The sequence below is a fragment of the Wolffia australiana genome, chromosome 1, assembly GCF_029677425.1.
Source record: "Wolffia australiana isolate 7733 chromosome 1, ASM2967742v1".
In the NCBI taxonomy this organism is placed as follows: Eukaryota; Viridiplantae; Streptophyta; class Magnoliopsida; order Alismatales; family Araceae; genus Wolffia; species Wolffia australiana.
The window spans coordinates 4,247,687-4,265,042 of NC_135835.1; the positions used below are offsets into that span (position 1 = coordinate 4,247,687).

Here is a 17,356-nt window from a genome sequence, read left to right on the forward strand (position 1 = left end):
TGGCTTGAATAAGCTGGAAATGGCAGCGCCGGATCTGCAGAATTCTTCAAAGATTTGAGCTCCAACTTGCTTTCTAGTGGAATCTTGAGTCTTCAAGGGAGCTAGGGATCTCTCCTTGAGCTTTTAAAAATCAAGAATGACGAATAATCTCGTCTTTTTTGCTTTTTATCGCCACGGAATCGGAAGAACAGCTTCTTCTGATTCTGTTACAACGGCTATCTGTTTCACGTTGTACGCTGGGTGTACAATGCGATGCAATTGGCTCCTAGTGCCTCTGCGTGTCTCCATTCCATGCGCGATACGCACGAAATCGAGTACGTGCGTGTCACACACCGACGGCCCGCACTCTTCTCCTAATTGGCTTATGCGGCCCTGCGTGCGGATCGCGCTATTCGTGAGCCCTACGCTCCTTATCATAGTTAGCGCCCAAAACTAGCCCAATAAGGGCCAGTTTAAATATTAAAAAAAATTTTAAAAGAAAACACTTGAAATAAAATGAAAGAAAAAGGTTATTAATGCGAAAAAATGTGCTAGTAGCTTCTAGAATAAGTTTTATTACTATTTTTATTTTATGTATAGAAATAGGTCAATTTAAAAGCATTTAAATTCTTATAATGATGATTTAATAACCATTAAAAATGTAAAAATTGACCTAATTATTTATCAAATACATCATTTACTTTGAAATTTAAGGAAATTCTTGTTTTAACCTAAAATCATGATAACATGCATTAAAAATTAATGTGTTTACGCATTAAAATCCTAAAAATATGATGAAATTAGCTCTTTATTAGCTCCTATTTGCATGTCATCAGCCCTCATAGACATCTCTCTGCCCTTCCATGATCGGCCCCACACTGCGTGACCCTCACCGCGTGCTCTAATTCTCCTGTGGCCACCGTGCCGGCGTGGTGTGCCCTATGCGCTAGCGCCTGTGACTCAGCGCCTGTGTGCGGTCCCGCACAACCATCACCTGATCGTGTGCATCCGTGCATGTGCATCTGCAACCTTGGGCGCTGCCAACTCTCCATGGCTTCCATCCTTGCGTGTCCGGTGCTAGAACGACGAGCACCCGCAAACGCTACCCGCCTTGCCTTCATTCATCCATGAACATCTATGCTCCACATGCTACCCATGTGCCAAGTACCCGCTGTTGCGTGCCCCATTGCTCAGGCGTCCGGTGTCCACACGTGCTATCCATTAGTCCAACATTCTCACCACGGGGCTCTGCACAAGCCCGTACACCCAGCACTCTGTTATGCATGCCACCTACATGGCCCAACACGCCCTAGGCACCCACTGGTATGCCCTCACTCAGTCGACCCTAGCTGCCGCTCTCACCAAGATCGCCATTCGACTTGTGCATTGACCACTACTGCACCAACCATAGTCTGCCAGGAATTTTACATGCTCCTCTGCCTGGAATTTAAATTGGATCATAAGATTAGCCACCTTTGCCGAGAGTTAGGGATTTCATTGTGATAACAACTAGAATCATTAACAGTGGAGGCCGAAGACGTCATTGGACACCTCGTTGTTCCTCACTTCATAGGTCATCTAGTTGGTCCAAGTGGGTCATTGTGAGTCTGATTGTGGTTTAGCCCACTCTGACTCATTAATAAATTGTCAATACCAATCAGCAATTGCCACATTATTCTCATTGAATTTTATGCTTCTGCATCCATACATAATTGTTACATTCATATCGCCACTCTACAATGTGTTGTAACACGAGCCGACCAATCTCAGAGGTCGTGTTACATCACTTTCCATTTTAATTTTATTTATTTTATTTTGGTTTATTTTCCTAGGATTTAAGAAGTTATTGATTATTTTTCCCTCTGTATCAGAATAATAACTTTTGGGAAATTTTCACTAGCATTTTTAGGGATAAATAGCTCTATAACTATAAACATATATATAACCACTTTAAAAGGAATAAAAATAGTCATCACCACACAGTTTTCTATCTAACTTCATGTACTGAGGACCTTGCAAAGAATAAGTAATATTTGAATAAGGTGAAGTACATTTTTTTGGCATACTTTTTAAAAAAATCTTGATTTTTTTTCTTCCACTTCATCATCTTGTACATGCTCCATTATAGCCTTTCTTCATGGAAAATTTAGTTCCACAGTTTGAAGTAAAAATCAGGAGATTTCATAGATTTATAAACTCTTGTTCATATCATCACATTGTATTTAAGTTTATGTTTTAAATGCAAGGTGATGATATCTTGAATTTTTTTTGACTTCTTGAATTATCTTGGTCAATCCAATTCAACTTTAATATTACTGTCATGTTTAAGTTTATTGAAGTAAATATTTATTCATTATTATTCTTGTGTGATGTTTATAATGAACTCCTTCAACATGTAAAATCACTTACTAATCTTCCTAATCTTTATCCTTAGATGGACATATTTTCATTGAGTGGGTAAAATTTTTTAATATAATAATGCGACCTATGACACAATGATCACTAGTCTTTCTCATTTATTTTAAATATTCATATTCAATGGATACTAGATAATAATATCAAACTATCCAAAAAGAATAACACTATCTAGCCCTACTCATAAGATTAATATGGATGACCATGTAGCCACTGGTGTAGAGACATTCATGACAAATGGTGGGTGTTCTTTAGAGAAAGACTTCACTGAATAGATCAATATGAATCCCTGAATGTTATTATGCCAAAACTACAATCATGTTGATTCATGTCACGGTTGTTTAAGTGCTTTGCTAACTTGAGACACCAAGGAGGTCTTGTGAACGGAAGGTTATGCTTTGGTAATGAAATATGAGTCTCTTATCATGGGGTTCAAATAATTCTTAGCTCAGGTATAGCAAGAACTAAAAAAAGATGATTAAGTGGTCAAGATGGGATTGCCCGTCCTTGGTATATGTGGCGATTGAATCAACAAAGAAAATCCATTAAATCTCTACATAGGGTAGTGCACGCTAACTGAAAATGTTCTCCAATGATACATGTTACATGTGAGTACTCACTGAAATGATTGATTAGGGTTTGACAGACAGCTAAACCCTAAGTCATTTGGGATTCCTCATGCAAATGAAGAATTATATCTATATGATACCCACTGATTCATGACAGAGTTAAATATTCCAAGAATGAGGTGTAGCTTGGGACCCCATGGACCAGGCGGGTCACGCACAAAATATCTATGGATGTCGGTGTATATAATTAAGTTATAACTTTTATGAAAAGTTCCTTGAATAAGTATAAATAGAGGGGGCACCGATTTCAGGTGTTCATGCCAAGTAACCTACCCATCACACAACTTTCTTCCCTTCTTCTCGATTGCATTGATGTCTTGGGGCTGGGCGTGTGAACGACATGAAGAGACTCCTTAAATGCGCAAAGGGATGGTGATAAGATCATCTTTTTATTTATGATTAAATACCATATGATTTGTGTTGATTCTTCTACATTTACTATTTAAATGATCAATCAACCCCAAGAAAAAATTAACAAATATTAAGTATCATGTAGATTAACTTTGTAGGTGCCAAATGACCTATTGGCCCTAAGAAGACACATTATCCGCATCATTATATTGGAATCAAAAGTGAAGTTTATTGACTGGATGTACTGTGTGAAGGCCCTACAGCTTTGTTTAAATATGACTGTTCAAGGGTCTAAAATTGTACTATAGCTGGCTAGAGTGAAAAAGTAAGGCATGTGACATAAGAGCAATGGTCAAGATTATATATCATCATATCATAGGCCTTAATGGTTACCTTTTCATGGAAGCCACCTTCCTTTTTTGTCATCACAAAGAGTGATCTAATTTTCCAATTCAGTCTATTTATCTCCCTTCCCGGGGAATTTTCCTAAACTCACCAGTCCAATTATGCATAAGAATCATAGAATTATGTATTAGAAAATGATATTATTAGAAAATGAAATCTTTCAAAGTCAACAACAGGTGGTGAAGCCCTCTCAATAAAAGTGGAACAAAATATTCACAGGTGGTTTAACTTTCAGCTCATATTCATGTGCATAACTTCCAGCTTGTTGATATTTTTATTACTATTTCGTTATTGCTTTCTCTTATATATCATATGATATCTAAAAGTTAAACGTGTATTGGTGAGAATTCTTCACTGTATATATATATATGGCATTTCAAGTGAAAACTAAAATAAACTTAAATATATTTTAAATTGTGTCCCTTAGAAAAATCACTCAAAGTAGCTACAAGCATTTATTTCGTGCTCTGTTACTTCAAACGTGCGTCACAATTTATTTATTGTTAAATGCTTTAAGCCCCTTGGGTTCTAATAGTTAATATCTTTATTTTAGGTACCTATTTATCGCAAATTATTCTTTTGTTTTTATGCCTTGAACCATTTTATCTTCCAGAGATTCTTCTCTCATATTTCTACAGTATTCTTCCTTTATTGCATTTGGTATGACCGTTGAAATTTTCCTCTTTTGATGTGTCTTACATTAATGAGCAAGGTCATTTTTGGAAAATTTTAAGCATGTGTCATCAACCAATCATGGGACGAAGATTATTTTAAACATGTGACACTTAGTAATCATGGGAACAAACCGTTCTAGGAATGTGAAACTTATTAATCATGAGAATTTCTACTTAAAGTGTTACATAACGTAATCATGGGAGAAATCGATCTAAGAATATGAAATTTATTAATTATGGCGAGGAAAATTGATCGAAGCATGCGACATTTGTAATTTAATAATCAAATCTTACTGTGCAACTTTCGTACTCTTCTATTCAGTATATAATCTAAATCAAATAAGATGAACAACGCCACTTTCAAGATGGATCTATCTAGATGTTCAGGAACTTATCCAGACTGAAGACAAGAGACTGATTTAATTTTTGGACGTTTCATTAGTCCTTAGAGAAGCTCAGGAGGATGCTCAAATCACTACAGAGGAAGCAGGAAAGAGTTCCGCAGCCCCACCGCAGAGAGGTAAGAAAATAAATAGCGACAGGGCAAAATCACGTAAATAAGAAATCAGCATTCGATGATACCCGCAAACATCTCCTGCACCAGCCACCTTGGCCCTGTCCCCGAAATGACAGATAATCATACTGATATGTTCCATTCGGCTCAGAAATATAATTAATGATAATCACCAAGAGTTTAATAAAATAATAAGTTAGAACAGAACTCACAGCTACAGCACACACTCGACAAGGATGTACACCGGCTTCCCGTTCAACTTACAACGGCCCTGCATAGTTTCAAGACGCACGCCATGCATAACAAGATATTGTAAAGATTAGAAAAAAAGTAATGAAAAGATTTCAGAGATAATGATAATAATACCTTGAACTTAGGCAGACCAATGATGCACGCACATTCAACAACCTCAGAACCACCACGTTCTGCAATAATGGAGCAGGAAAAAACTTAAAATTAAGAGCATCAATCAAGGAATTTAATGATTACATAAAGGGGAAACAGGGCAGAGCTGATATGCCGATTCAGGAATCGAAACATAAATATATAGACAAGTCTGAACCACGGAGATCGAAATTTGTAGAAAAATAAGAAACAAAGTATCGTACCTAACAGTTTAATGGCCGCGCAAAGAGTTCCTCCCGTGGCGACCAAATCATCAATGATCAGGACGCGATCACCCTGATGAACAGCCCCGACATGCATCTCCAAGCAATCGGTGCCATACTCAAGCACGTAATTCTCCGAGATTACTTGGCCTGCGTGATTATTCAAACCGTCAATAGATGACCCTATCATAAGTTCAAAGAAAAGATGGAGAAACTTCGCGACATATAAAAACATCACCATAGAGATAAATAATGCGAGTAAGCTTAGTTGGCAGCTAACCAGGAAGTTTCTTGGGTTTCCTTAGAGGAATAAACTTCGCCCCAAGAGCCAAAGCAACCGGAGGCCCGAAGATGAAACCTCTAGCTTCAACTCCTGAGAAAGAGAACCGTAAATTCGAGTAACATACCTGTTATCCTCTGCGGAAGAATGAATACCGGCTCAACAACAAAGTAGACGATTACATTCATTTCTTCGGATTAAAAGGTTCTGAGAGAGAATTAGAAGAAAAGAGTACTCTCAGACAGGAATATTTTCATCAGACATTCGCTTAGATATGAATAAAAGATCAGAAGAAAACCCAAGAAACACATGCGCGAGCCAGTCACATCATGATTACGCAAGAAGCCGTAATACAAAGATGACACACACCGGCGACAGCGGTGATCCCCATTTCCTGATACCGTTCCACCAAAATATCAACCGCGTCCTTGAAAACCTTCGGCTTCAGCAACACCGTCGTGATATCATTGAACATGATCCCTACAAACGACAAATCAACAAACAAACAAACCAGGAACAATCAAAGGAGAAGAAGAAATCACAAACCCGGCTTGGGAAAATGGGGGACGACGCGAATAGAAGCAGAAATTCCCTGCAGGCGAGGGTCCTCCACCTCTACAACGGGCAAAGCTCCGTCCGCCATAGCCGGGGCAGCCGACACTCCGTTCTCTCCGCCTCTCTCCACCATCGCCAAGCCGATTCCGCACACAGAAGCCGACTCCAGCGTCTCCAGTAGCTACAAACGGCGAATTCGCAGGTAAAGACCAAAGGACCTGAGCAGAAAAAGGCGACAGCGTTGTAAATGCCATTGAATCTGCCGGCCGATACGGCAATTATCGCAAGTAATTAAGAGAGAGAAGCGCGCCAACCAGTCAATCAAGAGCAGGCAACAGAGAGCGTGACAAGACTTGGAGAAGCGCGATCTCGACAGGCGGGCTGTCCCTTCGTCTCCCTCGTCCCCTGCCATTTAGGTCAAACCTCCGCAGCGCTCAGACTCCGCAGAGACAAATCGAGGGAGAAAGGTCGAGCGAACGGCAGCGCAGGAGAATAAATTTAATTCCAGAGGTTTCCCCAAAAAAACTTCGCCCTCCGGGACATAAATGGAATTCCAGCCCGTGGGGACCACCCCCCTCTGCCACGCCACAACGTATCCTACCTACCTAGATCGCGCCTCTTTACTTTTCTCTCCCTCTGCGCGTCCACGTGGCAATCCGACGGCTCAGGTGTCCTGCCTTTTGGGCCTTTCCCGGTTTAGCGGGCCCGGTCTGGCCCGTTAAATAAGTGGGCCCGTTAAATAAGTGGGCCCGTTTTAAAGTTGGACGTAGAGAGAGAAAGAGAGGATCCGGTGGCAGTCGGAATCTCAGGATCCTCCGCAGGGGCGGCGCTATGAGGAGAGAGAAAGAGAAAGTAAGAGAGAGAGAGGCGTCTAAGAAAGGTGGAGATAGAGAGAGAGAGAGAGAGAATGGCAGGCGGAATCTCAGGATTTGCGGAAAGGCAGAGGAGAGAGAAAGTAAGAGAGAGATTTGGGACACGTGGTAATGGATTGTCTGTCTGAGTAATTGCGGCGCAGTTCGGTGCGAGCACGTGGCGTTGTCTGTGCATGAAATATTTGTCGTTTACTGCCTGACACCATTTACTGAGGTGGAATGCTAGAGAGAGAAAGTGGAAAATCACAATTTGGAAAAAAAGAAAAATTGTCTCCCACAGCTGTTGCATGATCTTGAGGGGAGGGAAATTAATTTAATACGATCCTTATTAATTTAATTTGATACGTGCGGTACAACTGATGTTTGGTAGAGTTATAGAAATGTTTTGAAGTTCTTATAGACATGTTTGGTTCATGTTTTAAAGTTTTAGAGGTATGTAGGTGTTAACATGCAAATAAGAGGTAATAAAGTATTAATTTCATTAATTTTTTTAAGGTCTTCTAACGCGTAAAACATTAATTTTTAATGCATGTTATCATGATATTAGGTTAAAAGAAGAATTTTCTTAAATTTCAAGTCAAACGGCACTTTGGACGAATTTATGTGCTTCTAATCGACCTATTTCTGTAAATAAAATGAAAGTAACAATACAACTTATTTTAGAAGTAAATAAAATATTTTTTGCATTAATAGACGTTTTTACAATTTATTTCAGTTAATTTAGAATTAAAATTCCTTTTTTATCAAAACTGGCCCTTATTGGGCCAGTCTAAGCGCTAATCGGACGCTAAATGCGCAAGCAATGCACCCAGCATCGCGCAGGCCAATCAGAACAACTCAAGGCATCTTCGGTGCCCAACATGCTCGTACACAGTATAGTGTGTGTCGTGCACCACGCGCAGCGTTGCGCTTACCAATCCTGTGTGACTTAACTCGCTTCGTGCGACGCAACGAGTTAAGTTGCACAGAGCTTGCATGGATAAATGGGATGGCAGACCGCCATGGTCCACGCAAGCAGCGCTCATGCGAAGCACCAGTACACCCCGCGCCGTGCGTACGAGGGGCCACGCATGCGTGGCACCAAGCGGCCCAATAGTGATGTGTCGCGCACCCTGCGTACAACGCGCAAAGGATGGAAAAATGACGGAATCGGAAGAACTTGTTCTTGATTATTCTTGATTTTTAAGCTCGAGGAATGATCGCCTAGCCTCCTCGAAGACTCAAGAATGCCCTGGGTGCATTTTGGAGCTCAAATTGGACGAGAATTTTGACGATCTGACACCGTATTCGTCCCCAATCGAAGCACCTATTCGCGAGAGATTCGGTCATTTGTTGTGCAGGATTTCTTCCAGTTGATTCAAAATCACTCCTGGTACCTCCTGGCTCTTATTGGTTTGATTTCACCCTTGATTTTGCATTCAATCTTAGCAATTTTGAAATTCAGTTCACGTTCTCCATTATTCCTAAATTCTGTTTTCAATCATCTTAATTCTTAAATTTTACCTTATTTTTCATGCAATTAGTATCCCTTGAGTCTCAATCAACCATTTCGATCTATATTTGACCTTTAAATCACTCAATTTAGTCCCTTAATTCTTTATTATTTCAAATTAATTAGGGTAAAATAAAAATTCAAAGAAAACCTTCTTATTATTCCAAATCCGTGAGAAATGAATTAGATAAATTTGCAAAACACCATAAAAAGTTACCTTAAGGCTTCTAGTACGTGAGAGGTTTGGATCAATCCTTACAAAAAAGATTGGTAATAAACAATTGAGATTAAAGATCTCCAAACCATTTCTAATTCACTAAATAATCCAAAAACATTATTCAAGCTAAATTAAGTCTTTGAGTTAAATAAATAAGTAAAAGCATGATTGTTGAGAAATTGTTGATCTAGATTTTAGTGACACTCACATTCTAAAAATCTAAGATCAACCGAACGCTTAAACAATCTAGTTAGGGGATTAGTTAGTAATTCTTATCAAGAATTGCTAACTAATCATAAATCTGTTAAATCTGAGTAAAAACATTTTATATCTGTTAAATTTAGAGTGCTAATCCCTAATCTGATAAAAATTGAATTTCCCTATTGCCTCCCTAGGGTTCGACCCCTTACTTAAGTACTAAGGGATAAATAAATTTTATTGATTAAGTTCAAAAAACCCTTAAAATAACGACATATAAACATGTATTTTTGAACTTATCAGTAGGAACCTATTCTGAATTCTCATCATTTTGATGATATTTTTGCCTTATGTGATGTGTATAACTAGGCAATTTGATTTCTTGATTTTTAGTAATATGCCTTGGCCATGTTTCATTTGAAATATATTCCATCATGTCATAAAGATAAATTTTGCATAACTTCTTGATAATATTATTACCTCACAAATTTGAGCCTTAGTTGGTTTATTGAGGCCTCTATGAAGTCGAATCTAATATATTCTCTTGTTGGCTTGAGTTTGGTGCCTGGGAGAAGCACTTCAATAGCTCATAATTACATGGATCTCTGCATGATGAGGAACTTTCTCCTAAATATACAATGACACGTCAATACTCTCCATATCAAGTAAAAATAGAAAAGATAAAACATGTGTTTTGAAGCTCATTAATCTGTTTATGTAGGGCTTGGATGAGTGATGATTTGACTGAATGCAAAATATTATATAATAAATATAAGTAAATTATAAATTATGCTCACAGATGGAGAAGATGGGGACTGCAATTGTCAGCAACGTCTATGGACAAAGGGAATAATGATGGTACACGATGTGGATGGCGAACAAAGATAACGGGGTTAAGGATTGTTTCCAACCGATGATTTCTGACAATGAGGGAGACAGGTGGCGACAGTGGGGATGACGAGCATAAACGATGGGGATGATACTATTAATGAGGCATTAGATGACCACTTTCAATGGGTTAACATGGACAATGGGGATGATGATTAACAATGATGGGGACAATGACCAACTATGACATGGGCAACAACGACAACAATGGGGATGACTGACAATGACGGGACAATGATCACTACCGACAACAGGGACATCAAAGTCGACAATGTCGAATGACAACCTCTATCGATGGGGATGATGGCCATTGAGGAGAGAAATAAAATGATGGCAATCACGACAACGCACTAGTATAGGACATGCCTCCACTTTCACACGAGACGTCCTACACCATGACACGTTGCCAACACCAACTTCAAAATTGTTCGTTGGCGTGACACGTCGCCAACGTCATTTAATATTAGAAATTTTAATTAACAGTCATCTTATTTTCTCTTTCGTTCGAGGCCTATACGTAGGCCAATGTTGTAAGAAAAACTTGGTGAATTTCTTTTGGAATTGAAGTTTCTTCTTCTAAAGGAAGTTTTCCCTAGTCGTCTTCCCTTCCGAGTCGCCGCCGCAACCTCTTGCCACCGATGCTGCCTTGAGCGAAGACCACTTGCCCTCCTGCGCACGTGCGCACACAACCACCTGTCCGCGTCTGCCGCGTGCACAACCACCACCCGCGCTCACCGCGTGCACGGCCGCCTGTCTGCGCCTGCCACGCACACGACTGCCCACCCACGCCCGTCGTGCGCACAGCCCCCTAACCGCGCCCGCCCACGGCCGCCGCGCGCATAACAGCCTATTCACACACCCTACGCGCACCGCCGCGTGCCCGCGCCCGCCGTGCGCACAACCACCTCTCCGCGCACCGAGCGTCGCTCCCTGCCCTCTCTACCACCACTTGCGACCGTTAGCACCATCGCCCATCGCTTGGCCATCGCGTGCAACCGCCTACCCCAAGTCGCCCCATGCAACCACTCCTCGCCGCGCATACCGTTTAGGTTTCGGGGCGCTGGCTCAAACCCCACAAGGGGGCAACTCCCCCCTTGACCCCCGCCAACTGACCATGCAGTTCGATCCGCGACACCCTAGCGAAGTGCATGACACTCGCCCCCGCCAACAACGCGTCAAGAATTACCCGCACCGCCATGGCACACTGCTCTAGTACCAAGGTAAATTCTATCCTCTTTGGTGTCGGTGTTCTTCATCTAGTGTTCCTCGATTCGTTTTCCACCACCGTCAGATTATCTGATTTGGATTTTGAATCTTCTAGTGATTAGTTGGTTAGGCCTTTGAATCTTCTAGCGATCGACTGTTTGATTTATTGAAATTGTTGCTTTGTTTTCACCACGGTGGTTGTAAGACAGTACTTTTGCCCTCGAACGAGGAAAGGGCCTACACCATCAGTATTTACACTGGACTTAAATCTTTGAATTCGATCGTGTGAATTGTGGTATGATTTATCCCACCCTACACTTGATAGTCTTTCCTACCTGGTCTCCCCTGGTCATCTTGCATAAATTTGGTATCAGAGCCTAGCGTAATTAAAACTGAATAAATGGAGGGGAGTGAATGGAAGTGACCTCGGCGGTAAAGTCAATAACCACTGTCTTGACGGAGCAGATTGATCATCGTCCTGTGGAAAGGAAATTCGGGCACCACTCCAGGTATTCAATACATTCGAGATGCTACAGCTGAGAACGGGCGTGCAATGAGATGGCAATGGAGAAAAAATCCGAACTACAGCACTAGGGAAGGGCCAAAATCCAATGTGGATATTTCAGCGTCAAGTGTTGGATTCGAACGAATGTACGATCCGCCCCAAACTCGCTAGCAATCAGCAGGTTCACGAATGGGGGTGACTGTATAATTTATCAACAGAGATAAATGTGGGGATTCCTAAGGATCCCTTGATGTAGTTATTCTTCCTCTGGGGTCAGAAAATCGGATGATGAATCTGAAGAATTAACTTGGAAGGCCGGATATGAATGACCGAATGGCGAGAAATCCCCCCTTCAGGTTACTTCGGTACTTTCTTTTTTTGCCGGGGTTATCCTTCTTCTAAGATCAGAATCCGCAGGTTGAAGTGAAGAAGGATTCACCGTAATTTGCCGAATGAATAATTGAGCTGGAAGTTCTGAAATTGGGCAATGTTCTTCAAAGAGACTCCTGAGGAACTACTGGTGAATGTCATAGAGATCTACACCAGATCGTCGATCTGTGTGACTGGCAAATGTCAACGCTGTGTGTGATGTTCGGTTGTATTCCCCCTTCTTTAACAAGAAAATAAAGAAACTTCTGCTGGAACGATTACACCAAGACGAGAACAGGGTGAAGTTGACTCCAACAAGCAAACGCTCTTCTTCCTTGATGAATTCTGATTCTTCTTCTATTGCCTCCTCCTCTTCTCCATAGAACAATCATAATGAACAACATAAAAAACAACTGCCATCAAACTGAACGAGATTCAGAATTCTTCAACAACATGCCCTCCTCTCTAAGTTCCACTTCTCCCTCTTCTTAAAGGTGGGGAAAGTGGCAGTTATGGAAGCCCAATTGGGCCCCCCTTTAAGGGGAAGGCCTATTGGGCCTCCCCTTAAAAGGGATTCTTTAGGGGGAGAAGAAGCCCATTATGGATTTCCTCCCCCTAAAGATGACAATTAAACACAATTAAAACAAACACAAACAACGGGGGAGGCCGGTACTCATGCAAGAGGGGCCTCCGACAATTCAAAAACAATGAAAAGAAAAAAAGAACACCAAGACGTCTCGGCACTCTCCAAGACAACACGACTGTTGCTTCAAACTTGATAGTGGAAGTGTTGGTTCTTCACGTCGGCTCTGGCTCCGCGTAAGGGCTGGCGAGGAGTCTGGACGTGATCAGCTGGTTGGTCTTCCATCAATAGCAGAGTGGCACTGTGGTGCATTCACATGGCAAGTCGAGGGGGCCTGTGGGGGAAGCTAGCGCCGTTGCCCGGTCACGCAACCTGCTGGAACGAGTGCGAGCGGTGGTGTTACACAACTGGGCTGGTGCGATCCCACTGGTCAGCGGAGCCGGACGTGGTGCTGACTCCACCGTAGGTTGGTGGGGAGAGCTACTGCGTTGAATCGGCCGATGCAACATCCTTCGGCGGCTCACAGTGGGGTCGTGCTAGCGCGTCGCGTGGATGCCCACGTTGGTGCCCACCCGATGTGGGTCAAGAAGTGAACCCGTGGGCCGTTGCAGGAGAGTGGAACATCACCCAGGTGGGGCGACAAACCCGTACTCGCGTAGACTGGCGGGCGGTGCGACTCCCCTGGACACGATTCGTCCGCGCGACATCGCACGGGTCTGCGATGGATCCTGTTGGTTCAACAGGCGTCAGGGTGGGAGAGAATGGCGGACCGAAAGGAGTAGTGTCTCCCTTTCCCGTGCTTCTCTCCTCCTGCTTCCTCCTTCCTCTTCTCACCTCCGCGTCGCCTCCTCCTCCTCTGTTCCTTGTTGAGCGATGCTTGACCTAGAAATTATTTAACAATACAACATTGCTAATACCATAGGGCGCCCATCATGTCCTTATATGGGGGGAAGCATGATGGGCCCTTACAAGCGTCCAATAGCCCGTTAAGGTTCCAACTTGGGGGTTCTTATATAAGTGGACCCCTTTACAACAAAAAAAGAAAAAACTAAAAATAAAACGACACAACATGCGACTCATGAGGTAACAAAATGACACAACACATGATGACACAGATACGAACATGGTGCTCATGAACACGACGAAGACGGTTAAAATGATGATACGAAATCAGAACGCAAGAAAAGGTAAGGACGTGCTTTCATCAGGGTATTTAACCCCAGATGTCTTCATCTTTGCCTTGGGGTGCCGCTCGGGCTAGGCGCGGACTGGGGGGGCTGACAAAGACGGTGATGTCGGCTCTACAGACTTCTCCGGTGTGGCGGGTTGGCGCGCTCCATCAATATTCCTTGACTTTCATGTACACAATATGTTCTATTTATTTTTAAAAACGTTGGTAGCGTCATTACCTTTAATTGATATTTTTATCTGATAGATATTTATTTTTATTATCTGCAAGTGGATATTGCTATTATAAAGAGTAAAGAATGTGCCACCAAGACGTATAAACCCTTTGTTGATAACCCAAAAAATTTAGTGCAATCTAATAAAACATAGAAATTCTATTGGTTCAATGACTCTTATGAATTTCTGTATATTAATGAACCCAAAATTAGGTAAAAATATCTCAAGTCAACTGTCCAATTAATGATTTTTTTAAAATTCCTTTTTGTAAATTAGAGGGCATGCAATAAGATATCAAATGTCAGTTGACAAATATTTTTATTGATTTTTGATATTTTATTCTTTGATTTTTTTAATAATAAGTTCATAAAGACAAAATTCTGCTATTTAACGCTATTTTAAAAATTTAAGGAATTTTCACTTTGTTTTTTATCACCCTAATTCTGATCGAATATAATTTTAAGAATTTTGGAAAAATAGATAATGTAATAAAATTAAAGCAATTAAAAATACCATTCACCTACATTTTGTACTGTCGTCTGGTGGTTGATGCTGGTGAAGATTTCTGGGTGTGTGCATGTGTACAACTGTTATTGACAAGTGTGAATGTGTACATTACAATAACCAAATAGTGTCATTATATTCTAAGCTTTTTAAATGATGCTTTTATGCTTCCATTTTATAGCTGTAGGCAGTTCAGGTGAGAAAGGGATCAATCCATAGGGAGGAGGATACATAAAATGTGAATTTTAGTTCATAATTTTGATAGATACACTTTTAGCATAAAAATATAATGCTTAAGTATGGGGTAAAGGATATGACATAAGGAATTCAAGATGACCCAGACCTCTTCTTGAAGATTTAGATCTCTTGAAGGAGAATGGAAATGGGGAGGGGAACCTAGGATTTAATCATATTGGAAATATCAAAGCCAAATGGAGGAAGAAAAGTGGTGACATAGATGGAAAATAAGAGGTGAATATCAAGTAGAAGTTTAAACACTGACCATACCAAGGAGAGGAAACTATTTTTTTTTTTTTGAAAGTTTTGTTTGCAGTCCTGAACTATGACGATGATCTCTCTAAATGACCTCTCCGAAAACATAAATCTTTCTCCCATCCTTAATGTTTTGCAAACATACAAGAAGATAATTGAGAAGGGAAGAAGGAACTCCCCAAATGAATCCTAGAACTGCAATGAATTTTAACTTTGGATACCTGCTGTATCATTCTTGGCAGACCAGGGTTGGGGCAAGTTTGAGGTGATTTCCCTAATGCTGAAGTGGTTGTATTGAATTCTCCATATCAATGGGAAGAGGGTGAAATGATGAAGCTGCTTGGAAATTTCAGGTCTATCTGACAATTGTCTATTGAGATATCATATCTCAAATTGTATGCCCCTTCTTTTTCCTCCATGTTACTGCAAGATCATTAGATTTTATGTGATTTTTATCCACAAGCTAAAAAAAAATCCCAACTCGGAATAAAAAAATCTTGCTTTTCCTTAGTCTCGTGCACCCGTTGAATGCATAATTGATAAGTCTAAAATAAAGGGTTCAATGTCGTTGTTCAATCCAAACTTAAGCAACAATATTTATAAAAATTTCCAATCAAATATTCTATAATCAATAGATGGCAAATAAGGGGTCTGGTGGCGACGTCAACGCATCGACACCGGACGCGTCACCACCGTCATCTGAAGTCAACACGACCGCTGAAGACATGCCGCCATCGTCACCGGATCAAGTCAACACGCCAGCATCAGGCACGTCTCCATCCACGCACGCCCCTTCATGCATCCTGACACGTCGCCAAAGGCAGATCTGGAACTGCCCCCTGACGTGACACGAAACCACGTTGTTCATCACGTCGCTCGTCTTTATTTTTATTTCTTTTAACTGTATTTTCTCTTTCCTCCAAGGCCTATATGTATTGGCCAATGTTTCAAGAAACAGTTAGGCAAGTCATAATTCAAGAATTGAGTTTTTTTTAACTCTTTTTGGAGGACTTGCCCAAGCCTCCCTATCCCTCCTTCTACTAGTTCACTGCCGTCGCTGCCGTCGTCACCGCCACGTCTCGCCGGCCGCCCGCCTCGTTCGTCCTTCTCCCACCCTTTCTTCTTCCTTCTCTCCTTTCCTTTCTCCTTTCTTCTTTCCTTCGCCCCCTCTCTCATTCATCTTCTTGATCTGCCCGCTTGAGTCCCTCAGCGCCACCTGCGCTAGGGCTGGCGTCGCCAGCGCACGCCAGCATCGCCGGTGCTAGCGCACGCTAGTGCCCACCGACGCCCACCGGTGCTAGCGCGCACCAGCACCCGACGGCACCAGCGCGCACCGACACCAGTTGTCACAGCGCTCGCCAGCACCGGCACCAGCGCGCACTAGCGCCCGTCGGCGCCAACGCGCACCAGCGCCCACTAGCGCCCGTCGGCGCCAACGCGCACCAGCGCCCACCGGCGCCAGCGTGCACCAGGGCCCGCTGACACCAGCGCGCACCAGCGCCCGCCAACACCAGCGAGTACCAACGCCCGTCGGCACCTGCTCACACCAGCACCCGCGCGCACCATTGCTCGCCAGCGCCAGCGCCACAGCGCGCCGCCAGCGCCAGCGCACCAGCGCCGCGCGGCGCCAGCGCACCTCGCCCGGGCGCTAACGCACCAGCGCGACGCTAACGCGGCCAGCGCCGCCGGCGCGGCGCCAGCGCCTGCAACGCTTGAGTTCGCCTGCGCAACTCAACAGTCGCTGCCTGCCCTCCGACTGCGTTCCTCGTTCCTCCGTCACGCTCCTTGCCAGGGCCACTCAACGGTCAGAATGCCCAGAAATTTTGTCCAGAGGGCCTTACAATGCCCGGATCGCCCAGTCATGACTCGACCTGAATTTCCCGCAGCCTCTTCACGCACTCCGGTGCCGAGATACGCCTAAGCTCTTTGGTGTTGAAAGTGTTCTTCGTCCAGTGTTCCACGAGAGTTCTTACACCGTCGACAGATTTGGTTTGATTTTGGAACTCCCACAAAATTCTTTCTTTCATGAGATTTCTCCGTGGACGTGAATTCGAGTATTGGATTTGGCGCTTCAGCATCATCGCGGTGGTTGAAGACAATACTCCCCCCTCGATGAGGAACAGGGCTGCACCACCATTATTTCATCAGTTTTAAGTTTTCGAATTCGACTATGTGAATTCTGCGGTCTGTTTTATCCCTCTACCCAAACCCGTCTT

General features: G+C 42.6%; 1 protein-coding gene across 1 annotated transcript; it reads right to left on the reverse strand.

Annotated features, from left to right (window-relative positions):
* Positions 1 to 4,868: 4,868 nt before the first annotated feature.
* On the reverse strand, positions 4,869 to 6,920 carry LOC144702650 (adenine phosphoribosyltransferase 4-like). Its single transcript, XM_078574659.1, has 8 exons — positions 6,725 to 6,920; positions 6,402 to 6,628; positions 6,225 to 6,335; positions 5,856 to 5,948; positions 5,576 to 5,725; positions 5,334 to 5,392; positions 5,180 to 5,238; positions 4,869 to 5,068 (listed from the first exon to the last, which is right to left on the reverse strand). Exons 2-7 carry the CDS (start codon positions 6,541 to 6,543, stop codon positions 5,182 to 5,184), a joined length of 612 nt encoding a protein of 203 aa, XP_078430785.1. The 5' UTR covers positions 6,544 to 6,628; positions 6,725 to 6,920; the 3' UTR covers positions 4,869 to 5,068; positions 5,180 to 5,181.
* Positions 6,921 to 17,356: the final 10,436 nt, after the last annotated feature.